Genomic DNA, 13,092 nt, shown 5'->3' with positions numbered 1-13,092 from the left:
TTTTATAATAAAAATAATAATAATTTTTTTGGGGGGGGGGATAGTTTCTTAAACCTTTCGACGAGAACAGAGCGTCTCGCATCATATACGGCATGACATGTTTTCACTAAGGCGTGACGTAATGCCGACAAGGGATGCTCCTTTGTGTGCGGAAAAAAGTGAGCCCCCCTCTCCAAAAAAAAAGTGCAGCGTGGCTGTCAAAAACAGGAGTGTGTCTGGATTTGGGGCTTCTCTTTGTTTCCCTTGGGTTGCCATGGCTCATATCAACTTGGATTGTTTCGACATCCAGAAGAATGTTCGGCTTTCCTTTGCACTATGTGTACTCTTTGTGTAAGTATCTGCTGAGTGGAGAGCATCAAAGATTAGCGACATGTGATATCACAACATACCATAGCCGCCCGCCCCCCCCCCACACCCTTCAAGCATGCACACGTCCTCCACTTAGAGCAGCATAGAGAGATGATATTTGGGCAATGAAAATGCATGCTAATGACTGTATCAGTCATTTTCAGTGCAGGTCCTTGCAGTGTTCTGCAAGTACCTTTGGCCTGTTTTGTTTTTCTCGCCAAGCATGAACTCAGGCTGTCAATATTTAATAACCCGGCCAGCCGATAGCCTGTTCCTCTCCAACTTTTGTCCGCTCGCGCACCAACACGCCCAGCTTGTCTTGTCTCGCATGAGATTAGCACATGGATATTTCATGGCGTGTTCAAACGCATTTTGCATTTTTAATCTTCCCCCAAGGGCACCGGCAATCTCGTGTTTGGAGAAGTTTTTGATGAACAAATATTCTTCTATGAACGTGTGTTTATGGATTACAATTGGTTGGTTTTATTTTTCAGTGGATTGGATGGAGTTGCACAAAGAAGACATTCACAACTCCCATGTGCAAGTCTCACCCCGCTATACATTTGTACTGCATTGCGTAATGACGCAGCCGGGCCAGAAATGCTGCTCAGCTTGGTTTTGGGAACTGTCATTACAGGAAACAAAAAAAAAAAAAAAAAAAAAAAACGCCCACAAAGTTTTTTTTTAAATCCCTGGAAATTTTCTTCCCTGCACCCAACCCCAAAATGCGCCCCAAAGTTCATCGTTGCGCTCAAGTGAGAAAAGCAGAAGCACTTTCTTTTTGACTGTAATCATAGCGAGCCGCGCTCAGATGTGTCACCGTTTCATGTTGTAAAAAAAAGACAGCGCTGATGTCTTAATATAGAACGTAGCTTTCGGCTCCCTTGTCATCAGGGCGCACTATTTTTATCGCCGTGTGACCACTGACCACCTTTGAATTACCACCCAGTGGCTTTGGCAAAGGAAAAAAAAAAAAGAAAAATCTCGTCAGAGATGTGCCAGCATGCCGACTCTTCGAGGACGCGACTTCGAGGAGAAAGTGCTCTTTAATGTTAATTATTCCTCTCCAGTAACTCAATGTCAGATTCTAAATTGGCTCTGGAGGTTTGCAAACGAGGCGGCCGTGTTTGTTGAAGCTAAATAGTGTCTTAAAATAAATAACCTTGTGTTTGCCGGCATTAAAATACAGTAGCGTAGTAGTCCCGAGTGTTTGAGAAATTTCGGAACTGTTTAATCCCACGTATAGTTGACATTTACTTTCAAACATGACATAAAACAAAGAAAATTCCCCCCCGGTGGGTTTAAAACAATCTTTGCCAGTGGAAAGTCCGCTTAGCTTAATGCTAACAAACAATGCTAAATTAGCTAGGCAGGCCAGCCAATGTTGTTTCAATTGTTCAATTAAAATTTCTATCAACTCCTGGTAACAATGTGATGAAAATACTTTTTTTTTTTTTGTCACGTCTCGACAGTCCACGACTGCAAAAATGACGGCAGGTCCAACGTTTAAAGAGCAGAAAATTTTTTTCCCATATCAGCTTATTGAAGTATCTCAAGTTGCCATCAGATAAAAAGCGCGATTGCTCAGATAGCCGCCGCACTTGAGTTCTGACGTGTCAACTTTTCGTACGCTTTGCTCGCTTGCCAGTTAGACCACACTCGCCCTTTGCCCTCATTTTTTTTCCCTCCCCTTCGCTTTTCAATGAGAGTCAAATCTTCCCCTTCCCCAAAGGGCCGCCAGCACCGTGCCACCGCCCGAGCGCAATGACTCACGTGTTTGTCTTTGCTTCGCACGCACACTCCACTTATTTAGTACCCTGACGCTCTCTTGTAAGCGGAGTGAAAAGGAGGACGAGAATCAATCAGGTGTACCTAATGTGGTATCCATCACTCGTTTGCCACGATTGATCGGTGCGTCAAATCAATACAACGTCAATGGCTTCAGGTCACGGCTCGCCGATGAACCCGGAGCGGGTTCACGGTTTCCGCGAAGAGGATGAGAGCGAGTGAAAATCTTGACCGTCTTCCCTTTGTGCGCGGAGGACCGTTTGTTTGCGTCCCGGGAATTGATTTGGACTTTGCCGCAAAAGCGCCCTCGTGACTTTGGTTTCCGAGTCTTGGCTCGATTTTGAATTTTTTTTTTCTCAATTGTGGAACTGTTTGGTTTTGATTTATTTATTTTTAACGCTGTAATATGCGTGAATACTGAGAGCGTAGCGCGTGTTGTCGTAAGCTAACGTTAACTGGCTAACTGTTAGCCTGTCTGCATATTTTATTTTTTTTTGTTTTGACTTTTTTTTTCCCCCAGTTGGTTTTAATTAATTCTTAGAGCATTTGTTGGTTTTTATTTTTTGAAAATGCCTTGTTTTAATTTTGTTTTTATTATTTTTAGCATTAGTTTTAGTTTAAAAAAAAATTTAACGTATGGATTATTTGTTAAGTGCAAAATTGAAATGAAACAGAAGCTCTTCAAAGGGTTAATTTTCTTTTTTTAAATGTTTTTTTCAACTTTTTTTGCACCCTGTTATTTTATTTTGTTAACATTTTTGTTTTTTGTTTTTAGATTGAGTGATTTTGTTAAATTTTTGCCCTGTTCCCATTTTGATGTTTTTTTTTCCCCAGCTTCGTCCCACCAAATCCAGAGTGAGCGCCCAATCGCAGCCCAGCGCTCCCAAGGAGAACCCGGCCGCCCCGTTGGGTCCAAGCGTCTGCGGGGGTGCGGTTCCGGCCCGGCATTTTCAAGCTGGACGAAGGAGAGGCGAGTGGGCCCGGCGGCCCGGCCTTCGTGCTGAGACACAGAACTTCCAGCCATGCACAGCACACGGCCGATAGCGCCCCGACGGAGCCGGGCCGCGCCGCAGTCACCTCAGGTTCTTCAAACGGACACCTCAGCACCGCTCAGTGCCGCTCACGCAACGGGGTAAGTTGGGGGAAAGTTGATTTGACTGCCTCCCCCCCACACACACACACAAAAAAAAAAGTACTGGACAAATGTGAGCCAACAATATCTACACATCCTCTTTTTGTCCCTTTTTTTTTCATTCAAGCTGCCCTTTACTTCCCTTGATTGTTCAAGGCCTTCACTATTGTTTTCTAATTTAGCCTTCGACTGATTTTTTTTTTTTTTTTCCTTGGTCAGAAGTTCATAATGAGCAGCCGCCAGCTGCTTTTTATTATTTTGCATCTGAGGAGTGTGAGTCACATGTCGTCGAGGGGGAGGAGGGGGGGTTACACTGTACAAGGGTGAAGCCTCTTCCCTCCCGGCGCCGTGTTGTTGTGTTGCCTCCCTCCCGCCTCCCATTGGTCCAACGGGGGTCACGTGACCCGATTTCAGTTGGGTGTAATGTTCCATGTTCTCCGGAGGTGGTGGTTTTTTTCTGAGAGGGGCCGCCGTCCTCCCTCGTCCGGATCTTGTTTAGGGGTGCGAGCAAATAATAAGCATGGCAAGTTTCACAGCCGCCATTTTAGATTTATTTTCACCAAATTTAAATCAAGCGCCACCAACTCATAAAAAAAAAAAACTCAATCAGGAGTGCCCACCACGTTTGTTTTAATTCAGACCCCGAAGCCAGTTTTATTTATTGATTTATTTTTAAGCAACATGGAATTTGGCAGGCTTGTCTATCATTAGTTGACCCACAAAAAAACAAAAAAAGTCTCCATTCATCTCTGCTTGGAATGTCTACGCTTCTGCGACATACATGGGATCATTTTCAGTTGTCCTTCAAACCACTTCTTGAGATTTTTTTTTCAATACAATTTTAGGGCGCCACTACTTTTTTGTCTGAGCCACAAACAAGAAGCAGATTAAACTGGCTGCCGTTGCTTTGTTATCGTTAGCATATATGCATAAGTCATTTTTTAAAAATATTTTTTTCAACAAGGGAACAAAGAGCACGACAAAGTCAACCTTTTCAGATGACCATAAAATGAACGAGAAGCTACACGGACATAAAGAAAAAAAAAAGTTCATTTTATTTATTTTTTTATTTATTTTGAAAAAAAAAAAACTCAATCAGGAGTGCCCACCACGTTTGTTTTAATTCAGACCCCGAAGCCAGTTTTATTTATTGATTTATTTTTAAGCAACATGGAATTTGGCAGGCTTGTCTATCATTAGTTGACCCACAAAAAAACAAAAAAAGTCTCCATTCATCTCTGCTTGGAATGTCTACGCTTCTGCGACATACATGGGATCATTTTCAGTTGTCCTTCAAACCACTTCTTGAGATTTTTTTTTCAATACAATTTTAGGGCGCCACTACTTTTTTGTCTGAGCCACAAACAAGAAGCAGATTAAACTGGCTGCCGTTGCTTTGTTATCGTTAGCATATATGCATAAGTCATTTTTTAAAAATATTTTTTTCAACAAGGGAACAAAGAGCACGACAAAGTCAACCTTTTCAGATGACCATAAAATGAACGAGAAGCTACACGGACATAAAGAAAAAAAAAAGTTTATTTTATTTATTTTTTTATTTATTTTGGGTCTTGTTTTGTTTTTGTTGATATTGTTACCGAAAATGAAAAAATGACTTAGGCAATTATGCTATTAGGCGAATGTTAGAATAATACAAAGAGAGGACGTGAAGAGGTTCATTGACTGCACACATGCATTCTGATGTCAGAGACTCTTCACGCTTTGCTTTTTTTATGTCTATAGATGATGTATTGTATGATAGAGATAAATAGATGTTTTTATTGACATGCTTGTTATGTAATTTATAAGTCAGACAGGTGTGTGTTGTTTCACGTTTAATGAGTCTGTAGGGAGCACATTTTTTTTTTTTAAGGGAGTGTCTGCTTGCAAAAAAAAAAAAAAAAAAAAAAGGTCTTTTGGGATCAAGTGCCGGATTTAATCTGAAGCACGCATGTGCTCCTCTCGCTTCTCGTGCCTGTTTATCTCCGCGGAGTGCGCCTGATAGGCTGACGCTAAGCATTTGATGGTGAAAGTAATTAATTGATCTCACGGTGCGATCCATACTCTGGGTGGGGGGGGGTGAGCCTGTAAATGCTCTGATAAGTCCGAAGCCGATGCTCTTGTCTTGCTCGTGGGGTGAGCCCGAAACAGCGCGGCGACGTGTTGGAATTTTTAAGATTTAATACACAAGCTGCTTCCGAGCGCCGCTCTTGTTGTTGCGTAAGTCGGTGGTGCTTTTAAGTGCCCCTTTCGTAGTGTGCGGCCAATGACGACCGGCAAAATCTTATTACATGCACCCATGAACACTGGTGGGGGGGACGAAAAACAAAACGCAGCAGAGCGCCCGTGACCCGGACGGCAAATGAACGACATGTATCATCGCTTTTTATGAGGCATGGCGGAAACATGCTGAGCGCGTACATATGCTGCCCGTGTCCCCGCAAATAACGAATCACCCTTGGTGCGCTCCCCCCCCTCCAGAGCCTCCCGACGTGCGACGAGGAAAGGAGAAAAAAGGAGGAGGACGCCAGGGGAGAAAGAGAAGACGAGGCCCGAGAAGAGAGGAGTAGCGACGAAGGCTTCATGGGAATGACGCCGCTTCTTCAGGCTCACCACGCCATGGAGAAGGTGGAGGAGTTTGTCCACAAGGTCAGCGCCACGCCTTAAAAAAAATTCTCCTAGGTGCCGTCGGTCCGCGTCACCTTCCGATCTCGCGTTCCTCCCCCCAAGGTGTGGGAGGGCCGGTGGCGCGTCATCCCTCACGACGTGCTCCCCGATTGGCTGAAGGACAACGACTTCCTGCTGCACGGTCACAGGCCGCCCATGCCTTCATTCCGGGCCTGCTTCAGGAGCATCTTCCGGATCCACACCGAGACGGGCAACATCTGGACGCACCTGCTAGGTGGCGCCGGCGCACGCGTTTGACTTTTACTTCTTGTGATGCTTCTGCGACTTGCTTAAAAATGGTGTCGGCGTCCATCCGCTCCCTAGGCTGCCTATTTTTCCTCTGCCTGGGCTTGATGTACATGTTCCGACCCAACATGTCTTTCGTGGCGCCGGTCCAGGAGAAGGTGGCTGTCGGCATGTTCTTCCTGGGCGCCATCCTCTGCCTGTCCTTCTCGTGGCTCTTCCACACCGTCTACTGCCACTCGGAGGGGGTGTCCAGGGTCTTCTCCAAGTAAGACCCAGCATTACTTCAAGAAAATGTTTTTTTTGAAGCAATCTTTATTTTTTTCCTGTTTTTATTTTTATAAAAATTGGGAAATTTTATGCTTGCATTTTTGGGAGTTGTTGCTCAAATCCATTTACAATGTGTTTAAGGGTTTGGTTGAGGCACGTCTGTATTGGAGGATCAAAAAAATGAATTGTTTTTTATTTATGAGAAGCAGTTCATCATTCACCAAATCCTCCGAATTTTAGTCTCTCGACAGAAAATAATGTCTTCTGATTGTTTTGAGTCAAAATAAGGCTTTGGCGAGCATCTCCTTTTCCCTTTGGAAAGCGACAATCAACATTTTTGCCTGTTTTCTGACATGTGACGGTACAAACCAATAATTACGAGAGCATTTTCTTTGATATTATTTTGGAAAAAAATATTTTTTCAACATGGCATGGATATGAAAACGTTTTTTTTTTTTTTTTTTTTTTAATATTTTTTTGATAATTTCGGTGCGGCATCGCCTTCCTGATCATGGGCTCGTTCGTGCCGTGGCTCTACTACTCCTTCTACTGCTCGCCACAGCCGTGCTTCATCTACCTGCTGGTGGTGTGCGTGCTGGGCCTTTCCGCCATCACCGTGTCCCAGTGCGACTTTTTCGCCACGCCACAGTACCGAGGAGTCCGCGCAGGTCACTGCCGACGTCGCCGCCTTTTCCTTCTTCCGACGTTGTCGCGATCTGTCTCTGATGGCGTGTTCCGCCGTCTCGCTCCAGGTGTGTTTGTGGGCTTGGGGCTGAGCGGCGTGGTGCCCACCCTGCACTTTGTCATCAGCGAGGGTCTCATCAGGGCCACCACCATCGGACAGATGGGCTGGCTTTTCCTCATGGCCACGCTTTACATCACCGGAGCCTGCCTCTACGCCGCTCGCATCCCGGAGAGGTTCTTCCCCGGCAAGTGCGACATCTGGGTACGTCGCGCGCCGACGCATGCAATTCCGGCTGCCTTGAAAGCAGCCTCCGTTGAGTGTCTCCCGCTGTGTGTTCCAGTTCCACTCCCACCAGTTGTTCCACATCTTGGTGGTGGCCGGCGCTTTCGTGCACTTCCACGGTGTCTCCAACCTGCAGGAGTTTCGCTACACGGCCGGAGCGGGTTGCACTGACGACAGAATGCTCTAACACACGCCCGTGTGTTGGCAATACCTCTTTGCAGGGAGCCGGCACGTCTTAATGACGACGCGCACACTCGCCGGCTGCACTCCTCTCCGAGGAGGACAATGTGGCTTGTCATGTCGCGGGACGGCCTCACATTTCCAAACTGACACGTTGTACTCGAAAGCCACTTTTTGAGAGGTTGACGAACTGCTCGTTGAGACCTCTGGACATTAATCAACCATTTCCTCTTGGAGATTTTCATGATTTATATTGCAAAGAAAGCATCATTTTTCTATTAAAAAAAATTGGGTGCGTGAGCTTTAGTTTTTTTTGAATGCCGTTTTTTTTTTTTTTTTTTTATAATTCAAACCTAAGAGCTTTTATTTAAAAAAAATTGAATATCTTCCTTGATTGTGAAGGTTACAAGGGGCTTCTGTGAGGTGTCACTTTTACATAAATAAAACAAAAATCTTTTTCATGTAAATAAGATTTCTAAATTTGGGGTATAGATTTGTATTAAATATATATATATTAAAATGAACAAAAAAAAAGGGTGCGTTGGTGAGGATGGGGTGCTACAGTGGAACTATTTTATTGAATATGCAAGGAGAAGCGTTGAAAAGTACGATTTTTTTTCCCCCCCTCACATTTGCCACGTGTCCAACTCTGATCTTGTGCAAATGTTTGGCTTGAAACCAAATCTAAGATGAGATCAAGAATTTTTCTGAAGATGTAGCCATTTTCATTCATCTATTTTCCCTTTATGCCTTTTTATAAAAAAAAAAAGCCTTTTATTCTGAGTGAAAGCAGAACCAAATAAAACGCCAGCATTAAAAGATATCAGTAAAAATCAAATAATTCAATACAATCTATCTTTATTACCTTTTAAGTCCTGTATTGTTTTAAAGATTTTTTTTTTTTTGTGAATCTGTTTTTTTTTACATCAACACGCTTTGTTAATGATGGGCGAGTGTCTTCGAATATGCATTTGCTTTCATCATGATTCATTTTATTGTGTTGACGTTCTATTAATTTATTGTAAGTGAGAGGGCAGATTGGATGCCCGCGCGCACTTTTGCGTTCGTGATGGGAGTGTTTGCTTCAGAGACCTTGACATCTGCTGTACTGTTCTAATAAAAGACGCTTTGTTAAATTCGATGACTCTGATGTTGAAAATGGATGGATAGACAGACCGCCGGGCCCCCCACCCCTCAAACATACAAAATGAAATGGCCAAAACATCAGGGTCACCGTATAGGTTGTGTTTATCGAGCGACGTAAGGCGAGAGCAAGCACGTAAAATACAGGAGACATAATTTTTTTAAAAAAATATTTTTTTATTACTATTTTTTAAGGATGAGTAATTTAAAACTTTGCCCGTGTCTTTCGACGCATATTAACGAGGTCCAGAATTTATTTTTCAAGTTCTTTGAGCTGAGACCCGGAACTAAAAGGCGGACCAAAACCGGAAACGAGTCATTGTTTGCCTTGGCATTTTGTTTGCTCCTATTTTTGATGTTCTTCCAACACGTGAGCGAAGTTAGTTTTGGTACTTTCGATCTAAGTCAGGCATTTTTGGATTTTTTTTTTTAATGCGCAGGAGACGACCACAGTGCAGGAACGTTGTCTCCGAGTCGGCTGCTGGCTGTCTGCGTGCAAAAGTGGCGACGTGTTGTGCAAAGGTAACGCGTGCTCAACTTTTCCTCCTTTTCACTGGAAGCTTCTCTAAAAGAATATTTTTCTCTTTTAAAAAAATAAATAAACATTGTCTTCTGTTTAGCTTGTCTCGATTCGATCAAAACATTGGGCGCATCCACACAATCAAACGAGACATAATGCTAATCCGATTTTTTAATGGAAATTTATTTCGACCGTCGAAAACGATCAATCATGTGAGATATCTTGGAGTACAAATATGTTTTGAATGCAATAATAGATCACTATCTGGCGAATTATATTGTAAACGACGGTTTACAGTTGCTTTTTCTTAAAAATAATGAATAGTCAGCTCGTCGTAAAAACAAAAAATATTACTTTAATGATCTCTCGCGTGTACTCTAAAACATATGAACTGTTCCGAGACGTTCATTTTGTTGTTTTGCAGCAATAAGGAGTCAAAGTGTACATCCCTAACGTAGTAATCGAAATTTGAATATTCAATGAGTACTCATTAAGTATTCACAAGGCCAGACAGAATGACTATTTTGGTCATTTTACTGATTTATTTTACATTGTTCGGTTGGCTGAACGTCACCATTGTAAAAATGACCAAAATGCACATCTGTGCTCTTCACACGACAGCGTTAGACATAACAACACTGGCTAACAGGCTGTACAAGATTGCATCAGCAGCAGCAGCATCAGCAGCAGCACAGGGCGTCATTTTGTGTGCTTGGGGAGCTGTATGATGTTACTTAAGTGAACTTTGGCCTCAGTTTTATGGACTGTGTGACATTTGAACACGCATCAGTCAACGCTTCTGAACCTGTGCTTTGAAATGGCATTCCTGGGTTAATGTTGAATTAATATCTACAATGACAGATCCAACATTTTCTCCAAAGCACATGTTCAGAAGCAGTGAGTGATGTTGTTGCCAGCATCCAAGTGTGTCAGTGTTGTGCAGTCCATGCTTCGTCAAGCAGACAACGTGGTGTCCTCTGCTGCTGGCTTAACCCTTGTGTTCCAATTTCGACAATTTTTTTCTAGATTTTTGCGTGTGTCATCTTTAAATTTGTGTGATATGAAATATTCCAATTCATGTTTTATTTATATAGATTTATATTTATGTTTTGGTCATAGCACAGTACCGCTTTTATTGTCCATAGAGGGCAAAAATACAAAACAATATGTGTACGTATGGCGCTGATGCGACTGAACATGTCAAGTGGTTGAAAGTAAAATAAATATTCAGGAATAATACTTTGACAATTTTTGAAGAATTGGATTTTGCATTCTATAAAATTATTTACATCAACTGCAGCACAAGGGTGTTAAATGGACTGCCTGTCAGCCAGTGTTGGTGTTGAAGTTGAGTCAAGCTTTATTGCCCATATGACGTGAAATTGTTTTAAAAAAATGCTTGTCAATATATTGTTCGGCTGGAATCAGTCTGCATGTTTTGTGTCTCACTAAGTTTAATTAAAGTGGCCTTGTTATGAATGGCAACCGGAGTTGTTGCGGTTTTGTCCCGGAAGACGTTTGGCCTCTGGTCCGAGCAGACTTCTTGGATTGATGCTCAAGGCCAGAAAGGGCGAGCTGTCCTTTCTGGTGTTTGCGCATGAACCCAGGAAACCTGCTCGGACCAGAAGCCAAACGTCTTCCAGGACAAAAACGCAGACAACTCCGGTTGCCGCCCATAACCACACCCACTTTACAGAGCCCCGCCCATGCAAGAGAGGAATTTTAATGCAAATTTGTTTGCAAACCCCGCCCACAATTGCCCAAATCGACCAATCACAATGCGTCATGTAAATTTATTTTGAATAACCCCGCCTACACATCCTCGAAGCAACCAATCAGGCTGCGGCACGCAAATATATTTGCATACGCCACGCCCACCCGAAAAAAAAAATTCGACATGCAAATAAATTTACATAACCCCGCCCACAACTAATTTGCATACCCAATCAGATCACGACATGCAAATTTATTTGCATAGCCACGCCAACAGTGGCCGGGATCAACCAATCAAAACTCGGCATGCAAATTTATTTGCATAACCACGCCCACTTGCACCAAAATCACGAAACGGGAGATTTATTTGCATAACCCCGCCCACAACGGATTAGCACAGCCAATCAGAATGTACGATGCAAATATATATATTTGCATAACTCCGCCTGCGGCGACAATATTTGCATGGCCACGCCCAAAATTACCATATCAACCAATCACAGCAGGGCATGCAAATTTATTCGCATAGCCCCGCCCACAATTGACCAATCGACCAATGACAGTGCTGTATTCACACATATTTGCATAACTCCGCCCATCACCAGCCTTCCACCAGGTTTGCATAACCACACTCATTATGCTAATTTATACTCATTAGCATAGCCCCGCCCACTCACACCAGTCAATCGGATTGCTCCTTTATTTGCATAGCCACACCCCTAGTCCCACCCACTTTCATTGATGAAGGAAGTCGAGATGTTTTTGTTTTCATTTTATTTTACAAGAATACATGTTCAAAGACAAAGTTAAAGTAAAAAAAAAAAGTTAAAGTTAAAGTAAAAAAAAAAGTTAAAGTAAAAAAAAAGTTAAAGTAAAAAAAAAGTTAGCCTTAAAATTACAAAAATAAAAAATAAAAAAGTTTAAAAATTACAAAAAAGTGTTTAAAAAAAACCACTCACCTAAAATGTCCAAGTTGGATGACTTTGCAGCCTTCTACTTTTCGTTGCCTGGTGAAGTCAGCCTGTGACAGCAGAGCTGGGCCAACACGTGGACCTAAGACAAAAATGAGATTGGTGAGTCTCAAGTCCACTTCTTGTGCAGCAAATGCAATTTGAAATGTGATCAAACTAACCAGCACAGAAGTTGTCTGGGACTCTGAACAAGTGCTCGCACGGCCACATCACGCTCAGCTCCTGCGCAACAAACAATATGGGGTCAAAGAAGGGATTGAGAAAACTGTCAAGCATTCAAAACTTACTGCCCATTGTATAACCTCTTCTAGCTGAATGCATCAAGCCAAGAGTTGGACGACAGTCGCCGCCTGGTGAAGTGGACAGAGGAAAAAGGATTTTAGCGCATTTCTGGTACAGCAAATTTTAGACAAGAAGAAACCCACCAGTGAGGAAGAGGACCTGGGACTTCTTGGGCAGTCATCGGACCTTGAAGAAAAACCGCCAAGCTGCAGCGCTTGCGCATGTATGCACCAGTGCAACTTTTCTTGTTGGCAGGCTGCTCCAAAGTTGGCTTCAGACCCTTCTGGACGTCGTTCTCCAGCTGACCAAACAGAAGCAGAGTAAGCGGTCAAAAATGGATGATGCATCACCAAGGTTTTGTTGACATGACCATTTATTTCACTTGCAGGTTCCTTGTCAAGTTGCAGACCGCAAGGAAGGAGAGGAACCAGGGTGCACTTCAGCCCACCTAATCCAGGAAGACCCTTTCCCCAGGCAGCGTGACGTCACTTCTGGAAAACAGCAAGACACCAATCAAGAAATTCACCAAACGGGGTTTTGATGGAAACCATTTGAGATGAAACCCACTGACACGAGCGCGGAATTCTCCCAAAGTTTGCCAATGTCTGTATGTGGTCCTCCGGCTGAGGAAGAGAAAGTTGATGACGTTTGGTTTCACAGGCTAGCATGTAGTGGACCAATGTCTGAATGACCATCTGAAGAAAGGGGAGAAGAGAAAAAAAAAATTCAGTTGACTGTCGGTTGGAATCTTCTGGAGCAGCCGCTGGATGACAAACAGTTGCCAGTTCTGCAAAGAGACGAAATGAGCAGAGTCTCATACAAATCCTCAAAAAAAAACAACCAAGCGCTTCCTTGCGAGAAGGCCTCA

General features: G+C 43.2%; 1 protein-coding gene and 1 long non-coding RNA gene across 2 annotated transcripts; both read left to right on the top strand.

The window, feature by feature from the left end:
- The first annotated feature begins 2,283 nt into the window (after positions 1–2,283).
- adipor2 (adiponectin receptor 2) lies at positions 2,284–8,734 on the top strand. The gene is given in 8 exon segments (XM_019876975.1): positions 2,284–2,350; positions 2,997–3,268; positions 5,750–5,917; positions 5,999–6,170; positions 6,260–6,458; positions 6,941–7,116; positions 7,201–7,394; positions 7,474–8,734. Coding segments are annotated over 8 exon segments (1,377 nt in total). The 3' UTR covers positions 7,603–8,734.
- A 3,144-nt stretch (positions 8,735–11,878) lies between these two features.
- On the top strand, positions 11,879–13,051 carry LOC109520069 (uncharacterized). The gene is made up of 2 exons (XR_002169091.1): positions 11,879–12,544; positions 12,613–13,051. It is a non-coding gene; the product is annotated as an uncharacterized LOC109520069 (long non-coding RNA).
- Positions 13,052–13,092: the final 41 nt, after the last annotated feature.

Source organism: Hippocampus comes, unplaced genomic scaffold (assembly GCF_001891065.2).
Source record: "Hippocampus comes isolate QL1 unplaced genomic scaffold, H_comes_QL1_v1.1 scaffold127, whole genome shotgun sequence".
In the NCBI taxonomy this organism is placed as follows: domain Eukaryota; kingdom Metazoa; phylum Chordata; class Actinopteri; order Syngnathiformes; family Syngnathidae; genus Hippocampus; species Hippocampus comes.
Note: the sequence above shows the minus strand (reverse complement) of the source record. Positions and strands in the feature narration are given on the sequence as shown.